Consider the following 14,687-nt stretch of genomic DNA (forward strand, 5'->3'; position numbering starts at 1 on the left):
TGGCTTCTGGTGATGAGGTTAGTGAGGTTTAGTGCTTGTTTGAAGGCTAGGATGGGTGGTTCTGAGAAGATCTCTTTAAGAATTGGGTCTTCTTCTAGTATGGGTTGCAATTGTTTGAGGATTTTCTGTGTAGGTTCGAGGGAGGGGTGATATACCATAACCAGCGGTGTGCGGTTTGTGGGGGTTCTCCTTCTGTATTGCAGCAATTTTTCGTGTGGTATCCAGATAACTCTTTCAAACGTCCGATCAATCTCTCTGGAGAAGCATCCTTGTTGAGTGAAAACCTTTTTAAGATTTGTGAGGTGGCAATCCCAGGTGTTTTCAGAGCACATTCAGTGGTATCTGAGGGCTTGGCTGTATATCATAGGTTTCTTGGTGTGTTTAGGCTGATTGATGGTTCTGTGCAGCTATGTATGTTGGTCGGTGGGTTTCTTGTATGACATGGTCTGTATTTTACCATTCTGGATGCTGATCATCATGTCTAAAAAGGAGCTGTTGGTGCTGGAGTGTTCAAGAGATAGTTGGATGGAGGGGTGATGATTGTTGAATTTCTGATGGAACTCAATCACAGAATGCAGGTTTTCAGTCCAAATGATGATGTCATTGATATATCTTAAGTATAGCAAGGGTTTGATGGTGCAGCCCTTGAAGAATTCTTCTTCCAGGTGACTCATAAAAAGGTTGGCATACTGCAGGGCCATTTTGGTGTCCATAGCTGTGCCCATGGTCTGGAAGAAGTGTTATTAAAAATGAAATTGTTGTGTGTCAGGATGAAGTGTATAAGGTCAGTAATATCTTTGGGTCTGTACTCTGAGTTGATATCTTACTCTTGTAGGTATGTAAGGCTTGCTTGGATGCCATCCTGGTGTGGGATGTTGGTATATAAGCTAGTCACATCCATAGTGGCTAAGAAGGTGTTGCTGGGAAGGTGGTCTATGTTTTTTAAGTTTTTGTAGAAAGTCTATAGTGTCTTGGAAAAAACTCGCTCTTTGTGTGACAAGCAGTTTTAGGAGTGATTCACTGAAACCTGATATTTCCTCAGTTAGGATTCCATGGTTGCATATGATAGGTCTGCCAGGGTTCCCTTGTTTGTGGATTTTAGGGAGCATGTAAAAAGTCCCTGGATTAGGTAGTGGGGGGATCAAGGTCTGTAGTTTTTCTTGCATTTCTGATGGAAATGATTTGATGGTATCTTTGAGTGTCGAGGTAAAAAGGGAAGTAGGATCTTCCTGTAGTTCTTGGTAGTAGGTGGTGTCAGAGAGTTGTCTGTTGCCTTCTTTTATGTAGTCTTCATGGTTAAGAATGACTATGGCTCCTCCTTTATATGCTGGTTTTGTTACATTTTGGTTGTTAGATCTTAGAGATTCTGTGGTCTTTCTCTCTGATAGGGAGAGGTTGTTATGGTGGCATGTGTTGTTGATTATTTCATTGTTCATTCTTTGCCTGAAGCAGTCAATATAGCAGTCAAGGTTAGAATTTCATCCACTGTGAGGTGTCCAATCTGATGGGGTTTTTTGGGGGTTGATCTTTTCCTCAATGTTATCAGAGGATTTGTCGTCATTGAAAGTGGATTCATTTTGGTTGTGGAAATATTCCTTGAGGCGGAGGTGTTGGAAGAATTCTTCTAGTTCTCCACATTGAAGTATTGTATATGGGTATTTTTCTGGACAGAAATTTAGGCCTTTAGAAAGGACAGATTTTTGAGTTTTGGTAGGTGTGTACGTGGAAAGATTGATATTTGAGGGTTGGTTGCTGCTTTCATTTTCATCAAGTCTGAGGTTTGAATGTTGTAAGGTGTTGGTGTTGTTTCTCTGATGGTTGTTTTATGGTTGGGAAAGTTGTTCCTGGAGTAATTTGTTCCATTTTTTCTTTTTATGTTAAACGGATGTTGTAGAAAATGTTTTGTAGTTTCATTGTATCCATTCTAATATAATAAAAGGCATAGTCTGTCTGTTTATGTGTCTGTGTGTGCATCTGTCCGTAACACTTTTGGGTAACTGCACATGCACCGCTGAGAGGGTGGGCAGCGATTGCCTGCATGGCCCTGGCTGCACGGGCCTATGTTTGAGCTACTGCTGAGGAAGTTTGTGGCAAAGATGCCCCAGCCTCCCAAGCAGTGGGGCTTCCCCATGCCTTCTTGCCTGAGGATGGGTGGGGAATCATGGTGGTGGTGCCCCACCACCACCTGGCTCCGACGCTCCCCCAGAACAGCTGGCAGGAAGGGGGAGGAGGTGGGCAGGGAAGGAGGGAGGTGGACATGGGCCAGGCGGACGCGGGGAGGAGGGGTAAAGCGGGACCAGACCTGGAGCGGTTGGGGGGGGTGGAGCAGGGCCAGACCCAGAGCGATGGGGAAAGGGGTAGAGCAGAGCTGGACCTGGAGAGGCCAGGGGGGAGTGGGGCCAGACCCGGAGAGGTGGGGAGGCATGGAGCAGTGGCCAGGTGGAGTGGGGCTGGACCCAGAGCGGCGAGGCAGGGGGGTGGAGTGGGACCAAACCCAGAGCAGTGGGGAGGGGGTATGGAGCGCAGCATGACCTGGCACGGGCAGTGGGGGTGGAGCAGGTCCAGACCTGGCTCAGCGGAGAGGAAGGATAGAGTGGTGTCAGACCCGGACCGGCCAGGGGAGTGGAGCGGGGCCGGACCTGGAGTGGTGGGTGGAGCGGGGCTGGATCCAGGCCAGGAGGTGGAGCAGAGCTGGATCTGGAGTGCCTGGGGGGTATACCAGGCCCAGAACCGGATTGAGGGGGGGCACGGTGGTGCACCGCTGGACGCAGGGCTCCGCCCCTGCTTGCCCCTCCCCATCATTCTTGGCAGGCAATTTGGTAGTTGTATGATACTAGGGAAGATGTCTGGATTTTTCTCTTTTAGGTTGTATAATGCATTGATTTCCTTCCTGAGTTGGTCTCTTTTGGAGTAAATTATGTAAAGAAGATGATTTCTTTTTTTCTCTGAAGTTCTCCTGCATAGCTGTGAAGCGTATTTGGAGTGGTGTGTAGTAGTCAGAGGATTGTGGATGTTTAGTCCTCTGGGAATGATGTTGTGTTTCTTGCATAGGCTTAACAAATATGTTGCTGTTGAGTTGGCTTTTTTCTTTTTCATGTTGTACAGTTTCCATTTTCAAATGGCAAAATTTGATATCTTCCATGTTACGGGGTGTAGGTTGTAGGTTTGTCTGAAGACCTAGGCAGACAAGGTTCTTTGGGTAAATCTGATATCTTTTATTAGACCAACTAACTAGTTGGAACCCACTGACTTCTCAATTTACATTTTCACCTCAAAGCTCAAAGCTTTCTTGCACACGTATGAGCCTCTGGTTTCTTCACTATTCATTCCCTCCAGGAGGAGCATACGCAAGCTGCAGATGCTTCCTCAGCCTTACGAAGGGTTTTTAAACCCAAAAGCTTGCTAAGAATTTTTTTTTCTAATAAAAGATATCATCAGATTTACCCAAAGAACCTTTTCTGGATTTACCAGATGCATTTCTCAAGAATTACTGTATTCATACAGATAGACAAAGAAATGCAATTGGTTTGAGTGTAGGCCCGTGCTTCCTTGCTCACCTACTCTGGAAGACACCAGTCTACAAATCAAGGACCCATTGGTAGGCTTTGGAATTAATTTTCTCTACAGTTGCCTTACTGGTACAGAGTTTCTTATCTTCTGACCAGGCTTCAGTGTGAACGTTATCTTTCTCTGAGCATCTGGAGAGGTGGGAACAAGCTGGATTTTGGGCTTTAGGTTTTTAAGGTCTGTGTATAAGTTGGTGTGTTTGCTTTGCTGTCTTCTGTTTTTTGAAGGGAAGAATGTATAGGTCAGAGATTTCAAGAGGTGCTAATAGGTGTTTTTAAATAGTCGTAAGTATTGAGTTAGATTCTCAATTTACTACTAAGATGAAGGAGTAATGCTGGTTGTAAAGTCTTGTGTATTAAGTTTCACCAAACACACAGTTTGTTGGAGAGATTTTAAAACTTGTTTTCTATTTTGTTTCAAGTTGTTCCAACACTTGAATTTTAACAAATTTAGCAGCTTCTGTTTTTAAGAATCACAGTGTTTTGTACCATTTGAAAGCAGAATGGGATTTCAGACCCTTAATAACAGTTTACCCCTAAGGAAGGGGTAAACTGCAGGCAAGAATGGGAGGCTTTTTAAACTGGTGGTCCTTGAACTCTTCAGTGAAATTAATTTCTGTCATCTAACCGTTGTTAAACATTTGACTTCAGTAGAGCCACAGAGCTTCAACAAGTTCAAGTTTACATCTTCATTAGAAATTTTTTGTTCCGGATTTTTGAGCAGCCTGTTTTTCTATAATTCTTGTTACATGACAGGTTTTGGCATACCATATGGAGAGGAGAGTCTTATGATATCAGACCTAAGATAAGACTAAAGAAAGCTTGCATAGATGGAAAGGACTTTTTAACAGCAAATAATAAGGTATTCTGGATTGAAGGCCTTTTCCAAGATTGTAACCCTAACCTTTACTGCTGGCTTCCCCTAACTGTAGGTCCTGACAAATGATGAGCCAATACTACACTGAACAAAATATTCAATAGTATTCGAGATATTACAAAATCTAAGGAGATGTAAAGAGGCTGAGGGGCCCTGGTGGGGGAGTGATCATTGTCCTTGGTCCCTTGCTGCTGCTGCTGCTATGTTTTTTATTTATATGCTAGCCAAATGCCCATCAGTAATGACAAGGGGGAGGTATGGGGGGAACAGAGCGCTACCACTCACCACCCAGCGCTGCTAACCATCTCCCAGGAGCAGGACGGGTGGGGGGAGCTTGCCCTGCCATCCCCTCTGTTTCCCTTGGCCAGCACCCTCTTCTCTGGCTGTTCTATCTCTGCCGTCATGGCGGCACTCCATTGCCATGCCGTCACCACCTCCTCTCTGTAATGCTCTTGGAGCACTCTGATTGGCTGTTTCAGATAACCAATCAGAATGCGAATAAAGCGTTACAAACAGGCAGACAGACTAAGGCTTTTATATTAGAACTAGCTAATTGCCTGTCAAGAATGATGGATTTCAAGGAGAGTTTACATGGCCCCCCCTCGTCCCCTGCTCACCCTTTGGGGTCAGCCCTGTAAAGACTCCCTCTGCCACTGCCACCTCTTCGTCCAGCATGGGGGCTCCTTCCCCCCGCCAACCTCCTCCTCACAGCAGGTCTTCCCCCCGTCCCCTCCCTTTACAACTCCCCCTCCCTACCAGCTGTTGTCACGGCGGGGGGGGGTACCTCCACCATGACTGCCCCCCTCCTCTCCCCTCTTCCTTCCCTTCCTTCCTTCCTTCCTTCCCTGCCAGCCAGCCCTAACAACAGCTGCCACCATGACCCTCCCCTTTGCCTCCCCCCACCCCACACCCAGCCGGGGCCATGCAGCCTCCCTCCTCTGCCGCCTCTCCCTCCCTGCCAGCTGTTGCCACCATGACCCCTCCCCCTTCACCCTCAGGCAGGGAGGCATGAGGAAACCCCGTTGTTTGGGTAGCCGGGGTGTGTTCACCACTGTCACAAACTTCCCCAGCAGCACCTCAAACTTGGGCCTGCGCAGCCAATCGCTGCCCACCGTCTCAGCAGTGCGTGCACAGTTGGCCAAAAGCGTTAACAACAAACAGACATGCAGACAGACGGACTATATATAGCCCTTTATAGAGAGAGAATTTTAGCTCATGTTCTCTCCACTTTGGACCAATGTAGTTCTTCGGTTAAGGAGACAAGAAACTGTTTATGCTGAGAGCAGCATACATCTTGGAGCTTTACTGATGTCAGCAGGAAGGGAAAATACAAACTAATTAAATTTTACCAACAGGCATTGGGGGAGTCCCCGTTCCCCCAAGCACTACCAGGAGTGACTAGAAATAACGGTCACAAGCTGGCAGAGGGTAAATTCAGATTAGACATCAGGAGGTGCTACTGCACTGTTAGGGCAGCTAGGATCTGGAGCCAACTTCCAAGCGAAGTGGTGCTGGCTCCTACCCTGGGGGTCTTTAAGAGGAGGCTAGATGAACATCTTGCCCGGGGCGTTTGACCCCAGGACTGGTTCCTGCCATGGCAGGGGGTCGGACTTGATGATCTGCTCTGGTCCCTTCCAACCCTACAAACTATGAAACTATGAAATTTAGTGGAACTATTGAGACTTTATAGTCAATCTAATATCAATATGGAAAGACATATTAAATGTCCTAGAAGTCAGAAAGCACAGATGTCTTGACAGTAAAAACAGATTGGCCACAGTGGTCTAAGCATAAAATTAGCCAAATGCTAATCCTGCACAAGTGAGCAGAGAGGAAAAAAAGGTAGACTGTAGTACTGCTATTCTGTATTTGGGGAGAACTAATATTACATGTAGTATTCTACTGATTCTTGAGTTTCTTTCTTAAAATGTAGTTAAAAATTAAAGTTAAAACCTTAAACCACCCATTCAATTATCATGGATTTTGTGAAGTGGGTAAAACAGAATGAGCTCACCAAATCTGAAAATGTGGTGAAGGTGGTTTGTGCAGTTGCATAATGGTGATATTCAGTTTGGGGAAAGGGCAGAGGGAAAAAAAAAAGAAAACCAATATTCTCTCATCCTTCTTTGTAGATCACAGAGGCCTTGTTAAAGGAAAGAGACAAACAGGCTAAATGGAATGGAATTCCCCTACTGTTGCAGAAACTATATGAGAACAGCCACCCAAACAGCGACTTCTCCCAGTGCCAAAACATCCTTAAGGTAATGTGTTCTCAGCCCCTGATTTTGAAATACGACTATTGTTATTGAAAACCAGGCTCTGTATTTGGCATATTAAGAAACTTTATCTGATCCAATTCTGGCTTTAGTCCTTGGAATTCCTTTTATGTTCGCATTGATTATGTGGCATTAAGGGAGGGTCTTATGATATCTGTGAACTAGCATAAATTGAAAAGCACATAATTACTAGGGCTGTGTGAAGCTTTGGTCTCTGATTCAATTTGGTGGAGATTCGGCCTGATTCAGTGGCTGAATCTCAGAATCCGAATCAAATCAGGAGACCCTTTAATCTCTCTGAATCAAATTAGAATCCTCCACAGTGCGGATGGGGTGTCCCACGGGGGAGTCCCCAGAGCGCTTGGTGGTGGACCTGGAAGTGGACCAGAAGCACTTCCTGTCCACTTCCAGGTCCGCCGTGAAGTGCGCAGGGAGCCTTCCCTCCCCCAGCTCAGTGACCTGTGCCTCCTGGGTCTGGGGGGGCACCTGGGGGGGTCCCCCCCCATGGCCAGTCACTGAGCCACTTCATCTGTCTCACCATCTCAGCGTTCATGAGCCTCACCTGGTACCTTGAGGTATATATCAAAAACATTTAAAGCTGTATCTATCACCGAATCGCTGATTCTCTGAATCAGCATCGAATCTTCAGATTTGGATTCAGCCAAATCAGATCAGGACAGTGATCAGAATCAACTAATCGAATCACTGTCCCCTCATTTGGGCCGAATCCGAATTGAATATGGCCCATTTCACACACCCCCTAATAATTGCACAGGAATTGTTTGCTCCTCCAGACTATCCAGGGCTGTTACAGAAATGCTACAGTGTGAAAGTTTTATGAGTGAACACGTGGGTTTTTCCTTACAGGAAATTTCTCCACTTCTTTCAGTGGAGGCCATGGCATTTGTCACAGATGATAGAAAACCTGCTCAAGAGTCCACTTACCCAAACACATACACATTTGATCTGTTTGGAGGAGTAGATGTAAGTGTTCTTGTTTGTTTGGTTGGTTTTTTTGGGGGGTGTGGGGGTTAGATATGGCTATAATATAGTAATCTCTGAGGAACTTTGATAGTAAACGATGCAAGAATGTTTCAGTTGGACATTTAGAGGATTTATAAATGCAAACAGCTTTGAATTGGAAGCTTTTTTCTTTTTTTTGCTATCATATGGTGTGGGAAATCTTTCATGAAGTCAGATGCCTAGTTACTAGCCAAACTGCATGAACCGAGTTTTTCCAAACTAATATGTGGTTAAAAGGAAGAAACTCCCTACTCTTCCCATCCACATATGTGGTATGAGAGACTTAGTAAGTTTCTGTTCTAAATCTTGTGCCTTTAACAACATTACCTTTCTTTATATTGCTAACTGATATGTCAGTGTGATCTACAAATTCTTGGTGGTGGTAAACAGTTAGCAGATCAAGTTAATCATTATTTCAAGTAAGAAGCTTCTGAGCATTTGCATATCTTGCATAATTTGAAAAGAAAGGAGTTGTATAAATATTTTTAAGGATCCCAATTTCTGCTAGAAACTTATGTGAGCTACTCAGGTAATACTCAGTACGTCTCAGGTGCATTCTGTCCAGGAATCTTAGTGCCCTGAGTACCATGCCATTGTCGAAACATGGGTATGGGACTGGAATTTGAACAAACAAGTTCAATGGCATGTATTCAGTCAACATGAAATTTCATTAGTTCACATTCCATTTGCTCTTTAACTACAAGATGGGTTTCTGTACTTGGAAAATACTTTAAATATCAAAGCCAAACCTTTAATTGTTACGAGATTTGCCGGACTGAAAGTAATGCTGCTAATAAGTTTATTTCTACAGTATCAAACGCTAGCAAATAGCTAGACAGATGCATAGCTGTCCTAATAAACTGGGGTTTGACTGCCTCTGTCCTGGGAGCTGCGCACTGGCTGCTCTGCTTTCCCTGCCTGCCCAGCGGTGGGAGGCACAACATGGTGTTGTGCAACTCCCAGGACAGAGGCAGCAGGGTGCAGAGCCCAAGCCTTCAGCAGGCAGCCCACCTCTGCCCCACGCACAAATCTGGTGGGCACATGCTCCCCATGCCTCCCTTGGGGGTGTGTGCAGTGATAGGAAGCCCCCATACCCCTGAACGAGCCTCCCATGGCTCCGTTCCACTACCTGCCCCAGCCCCAGGGTACCCAAGCCCCTGTCCCTGCCCCACTCTGTCCCTCACCATGGAGTCCTCAATCTGCTCTCCCTCGCCACCCCACCCCTTCCCTTCCACAGACTTACCTACATGCTGCCAAGCTGTATTCCTGGCCACAGGCAGGCTGCGCACCTGGACAAAGTGTTCCAATATGGCACCAATATGTCGGTATACCTCATGTGGCTGTGCCAGTGGTTCTTGCATTAATCACCCACATTAATGGTGATTGACAGCCTTATTAGGAATATACCTGCATGTCTAGAAGAGATTGTGCATCTAACTTCCAGTCTTTTGTTTCAAGAGGGAAGAAGGGAGGGTTCTCTTAAAACCAAGTAGTAATTGTTTAAAATGAAATTGAGACAGTTTTATTTCCTAATTCTGTGGCATACTTCACTAATACAAGATTTCTCAACTGTACGGTAACAGGACTTAAGCTGTTGCTTTTGCCTTTCTGAGAAGTTGGTAATTTTCTTAACCTGAATCACTAGCTGATTCACGTTTTGCCTGACTTTTTTTGCTTTTTTCCGTTTTGCTGTTTTAAGGTGACTGCCTCTTTCCTTTAGTAATATATGTGGTGTGTTTTTTTAAAATACTATTTTGCTTAAAATAGGCTGTGCTGATTTTGATCCTTATCATATAAAATCAATAGAACATGAAAATCATCAGTTACTCAAATGGAGGCATTTAAAATGCTTTCTCATGTATTTCTAACTTTTTTTATGGAATTTAGGCTTTTCATACAAGAACTTTTAAAAATTATCTATGTTTAATGCTTGTCCAAAAATTCTTTTCTGAAAAATTGCAAAGCAAACTGCAATGTTGGTAGAAAGCTGCTCTTTTTTCCTGCCAGGCTTTTTCTTTAAATCTGATGTTTTCACAGCTACCTGCTGCTACCACCAGGGAATGAAGCAGCAGAGGGATTTTCAATAATGTTTGGAGTTCAGCTAACTTTGCTTCTCCAAGTCAATGGTACAACTCATGCTGATTTCAGCAGTTTGGCCAGTACTCAGTGCTTTTGAAAAAAATGAGGATATTTCAAGTGAGCAAGCTAAAAAGGCAGTCATGGTAATCTTCTTTTACTCTTTATGACCTCCTGATCTACCAAGTACTATGACAAGATTATGGAAACGTTTTCTTTTCCTCTTTCAGTTTGCTTTGCTTATTTATGTGCATTTGACAGCACATAAATGTGTAAATGGTTGCCTCACTGTTCTCCATTTTCCTACTGCTTGTTTTGGTTTTTCATTTGGTAACAGGAGCAGAAAATAATGTTTTGAGTTTGGGGTCAGAGGAGAGATTGGATCAGGTGGAAGAAAACTTATAGTTTTCAGGGCTTTGTAGGAGATGCAGTACCTATGGGCTCGTATACCCATGCATGGAGCCTGCTCCAACACACTGGACATCCAGCCAGTTGAAACAGACTCGATTAATTGAGTGTGCTGGAGCACAGAAATTGATGTACTCTGGTGTGAGAGAGTGCTCATGCTAAGCAAGGCCTAGCATAATTAACAACGCACTAAAACTCCCAGAATGCTTCAAGGAGGTTGAGAAGTCAGCGATTGACATTCTGGTTTTCGCTATCTGACCCTTGAATAAGAATGCTGACAGTATGATAAAAATTGCAAGCAAAGCAGTGTTTTTTTTGAAAATACGGAAATGCAAGGCTGAACCGCAAGAACAAAAACAACCATATATCACGCTGATAAAGTCTGGGGAGTATTATAAGTAAACTATTAGAAATTAACATAAGAAGCGTAACCAATTATAATAAAGAGCGTGTAGAATATAGATGAGTTAACTAGTAACCAATAGAAGTAAGAATTAGAAATGCATATGTATACGTGTTATCATATATAAGTAATAGAAAAGTTATGTTAGATGCCTCACTCAGACAGAGTGGGGACAGTTTTGTATCTTTTGTCTAAAAAAAGATAAGGGACTCCTTTTAAATGAGCTGTTGACCAGTTCTGAGACTACTGAATCGGGCAGCCGCACCTAGCCTTCAGGTTAGAAAGCAAGGGCTTGATTTGGGAAACTCGTGAACCAACAGACCTCCTTAGTTTATGACTTTGTGAAACAGTAAAAGTTTTAAATTGAACATCCAGGTCTGAGCCTGTGCTTAATTCAGTCCTTATATAATTCGGCATGAACTCACACATCTGGCAACCTTCCACATCATGTATATCAGCCTCGCTGCACATCTCTGCACTGAAAAAATGGTGGTGGGGCTCTTTGAAATATAATATGTTCGATGAGCTTTAGTGTAGAGTACCCTGTTGGCATTTTTTCAGTGCAAGGATGTTGATACCCATGGCATGCAGGCGCTTCTAATTAACGTGGTTCACTAATTAAAGTGCCCAGTGCCATGTATTTTTACCACATGTAAAAATGCCCTATGTTTTTAACTTACTAAATTTCAAGGTCAATGCTTGTTTTAAACTTGTCTTTTAAAACCAAGACTGAAACTTTTAACTCAACTGTAATGAATATCCTTTTAACAGAACTTAATGACTCATTCTAGCAGCTGGTTCTCACCTGTAAATAGCCAGGAAGGCCATCCTGAGCTAATATAATAAATGGGTCTTAGCTAAAACAGATGATCAGCTGTGAATCAATCAGAGCAGCAGTCTTGGGCTCAGGAGGCAGAATGCTCTCATCTTTCTTAAAGCTGAATCAAAATTTCAGTACTGTATGGTTGTAGTGGCTTGCTCTGCGTTTGTTCATTTTTTCCTCATTTAAATCAGATTAAAAATTCAGAGCAGCCAAGAGTTACTGTAGCTAAACCTGGAATTTGTTGTAGATCTAATAGACTTATTAGGAATTTTTGTTTGCATTTCAGCATCTGAGACAGACACCTGCTAGTCAGACACTTTAGTTTTGGTATTATTTAGAAAATACAAAAGCTGTCTTTACCTTATTTAGGTGTAGGCAGTTATCTGTTAGCCTACTCTTTGTAGATTAGCAGGTTTTAAATTTAGAAGTGAGAGGTCACTTAATATAAAACTAATATCATGCCTTTATGATGGGCAAATGCAGTCTACTTATTGGGCCAAGCTTGACACCAGAGATTTCCTGATATGCTAGTTTCATTTTTAGTTCCAAACAACTAAACACCTACATTTGGTTTAGTCAGGGCATAAATATTCTTCAGAGCCAACTGAGGTTCTGCTTCTTTGGATCTTGTCTATCTATAGAACCTCTTGCTTTCTCTTTCCAGGTATTAAACTGAAAATAATCTTATTTTCCATCTGTGCCTTACCCAGCCCAGCAGCCTTCTTTTTGTTGCAATTTGCTTTCAAAGCTTAGCTGTTCCAGAATATTTTCTTAAAATTCTGGTGTATGGCTGCTAGCAGCAAGGACGGTAGGGCAGTGGTTCTCAACCATTTTGGGCTCAGAGCATCCCTCCTTTGACCTGAGGCACCCTCCTTAACTTATGTGACTTGAGCAGCGCTCTGATTTCAAAAATGAATTTATTACATTGCTTACCTTCTTGCACAGGGGCCAGGTAGTGGGGTTGGGGCAGCGGCCAGTAGGGAGCAGCCTTGATCTGTGCTCATTTTCTGACACTTTGGGTACCTCACAGTGCTTTGTCACCCTGGTTGAGAATCACTTCTTTAGGAACACGGGGGATGGCAAGCAGCAACAGAAGGTAGCTTAGTAGTCATTACTTTCTATTTAGTGATAGCTTAAGTTTTGTTTGTTTTATATATAACATTTTGGAAGTTGTTTACCTCTGTTCATAAGGGAAATAACTGTGGCAGTCTGAAATCATGCTGAAACTTGAAGTATGGGTTGTCATTATAATCTTGGTGTTCTTGCGATCTACTATATAGCTTTTTTTACTATATTTTACTTGGGATGGAAAACAGTACTTGTTTCAAAATGCTGTTTGACAAGTTGGATGTACTCTGTGCTGTCTCCACTGTTTTGCTTTTGGAAAGTGCAGTGTGTTAATGCTTGTGTGGGTGTTGCCTGACTTCTTTCAAAAACAGAACAAGAACTAAACATTTATTTCAGACCATTGGAAGTGACTTTGGTTCTACTGGTTCACTCTCACTATTTGTCACAACTTCTAGAAGGATTTCAATACATTTTGGATTGATATTAGTGTTTGGTATTGAAAGTCAATAAGACAATTTGCAGTATTGATTATTTCTATTAAGATGACCCCACTGTCAATTAATTACCTTATCTTCACAGCTTCTCGTGGACATTCTTATGAGGCCAACTCTGATTACACAAAAAAAGAAACAGAAAAGTAAGTGCATAATTTATAATGTCTTGTATGCCTGATTTTACAGTTTCTTGGTCTCCTTCTCCAAAGAATTTACAGCAGGGGTGGGCAAAGTACAGCAAAATATTAGAAAATTAATATTTATCTGCCCCAGCTCTCTGTCAAAGATGACAGCAGCCAGGGGCAGTAGGACCCAAGGGAAGCCCTGGCAGGCTCCTGCAATAGCAGGGCCCACCCAGCCCCAGCCAGAAGCCCCCGGCTGGCAGAGGCTTCTGGCCTGGGACCGTGGAGCTGTTTGCACGTCCCTGCCCCAAGCAAGAAATTCAAGTAAGAAGGGGGGGTGAAAGCGGGGGTGGGGGGAGTGGAAGTGAGCAGGCATGCAGGAGCATGGGGCCCACACTGGTGTCTCAGGGCCAGCCCTGGCAGGGCCCAGAGCAGGACAGCAGGAGCATGGGGCATGGGCTGGCAGGGGGCTATGGAGCCAGCAGGGAGAGAGGGGAATTGGCCCAGCTCCATAGAGCCCGACTCAGCTGGGACCCTGCTCTCCTACTGCCTGCTCTGGACCCTGCCGGTGCTGGCCCCAATGCACCAGTGCATGTCCCTTGCTCCTGCCTGGCTGCCACGTGCCCGCTCGCTCCCAGCCCCATGGCACAGGCGAGGATGACCACAAGCAGCCCTGACCCTGCGCACCCTGCTCTCGCCCACCTGGGCTGAGTAGAGGTGGGGGGGTAGCAAGCTGCTGCTCAGCACGGAGGAGGGAAAGCATCCCCTTCCCCTCCCACCACCGGTGCTCCCTCAGGCAGCTGCCCAGAGCCCGCGCAGGGCTGTCCTATCTCTCCGCCATGTCCCTGCTGCCCGTGGGGCAGTGGTAGCAACAGAGAGTGGGCACAGGCAGCCCCACATGGGCTCCAAGCGGCTGCTGCAGGGAGTGCCAGTGGCAGGAGGGGGAGCGGCTGCTTTTCCCCCACCCCAGCAGCAATTCGTGCCCTGCCGTTGCTACTGCTCAGCCTGTCAGGCGAGACTGGAGCTGCCATAGGGCCCAGGCTGGCAGCAGTGGTGACAAACAAAATGCAGCTGAGCGTGGGGGGAAAGCACCCTCCCCTCCCACGGCCACTGGGCAGTCTCCTGCAGCCTGCTCCACACTAGGCTCTGCTGCTGCTCCTTTGAAAAATTTTGCAAAATTTCCTTGGCTGTTTCATTTCGACGTTGCTTCGACTTGTTTCAAGCTCAAAACAGCAAAATCGGAACGAAACAGAAGGGTTTTGTTTTGAGTTTTGAAGCAGTAGCTAGGTTGTGGAAGGCAGGGGAGAGCCAGGGGTGTGCTCCCAGTGGCTTCGTGCAGCCGCATGTGGCTCAGCCTGGTGGGGAGCGCAGCCCTGGCTCTCCCCACCTCCAGCCGCTGGGTTGCGCTCCCTGGGGTTGGCGGAGCCAGTTGGAGCGCAGCTCAGCGCCAGCTCTGCCTGCCTCCCATCACTGGGCTGTGCTCTGATGGGCTCCACCAGCCCCGTGAAGCTCAGCCTGGTGGTGGGAGGCAGGTAAAGACAGGGCTGCATT

The 14,687-nt window shown here is 45.1% G+C and overlaps 1 protein-coding gene across 2 annotated transcripts in view; it reads left to right on the forward strand.

Annotated features, from left to right (window-relative positions):
- The window catches only part of TRPC4AP (transient receptor potential cation channel subfamily C member 4 associated protein), a 109,784-nt gene that overhangs the window by 47,100 nt on the left and 47,997 nt on the right, over positions 1-14,687 (forward strand). The window contains exons 2-4 of one of the 2 annotated variants that reach the window (XM_019513015.1): positions 6,576-6,704; positions 7,587-7,703; positions 13,100-13,157. In XM_019513015.1, coding sequence (XP_019368560.1) covers positions 6,576-6,704; positions 7,587-7,703; positions 13,100-13,157 — 304 coding nt within the window. Of the gene's footprint in view, positions 1-6,575; positions 6,705-7,586; positions 7,704-13,099; positions 13,158-14,687 lie in introns of those variants that run through there. The other variant, XM_019513016.1, reaches the window with a different exon arrangement.

The sequence above is a fragment of the Gavialis gangeticus genome, unplaced genomic scaffold (assembly GCF_001723915.1).
Source record: "Gavialis gangeticus isolate Ggan-Ray unplaced genomic scaffold, GavGan_comp1, whole genome shotgun sequence".
Lineage (NCBI taxonomy): Eukaryota > Metazoa > Chordata > Crocodylia > Gavialidae > Gavialis > Gavialis gangeticus.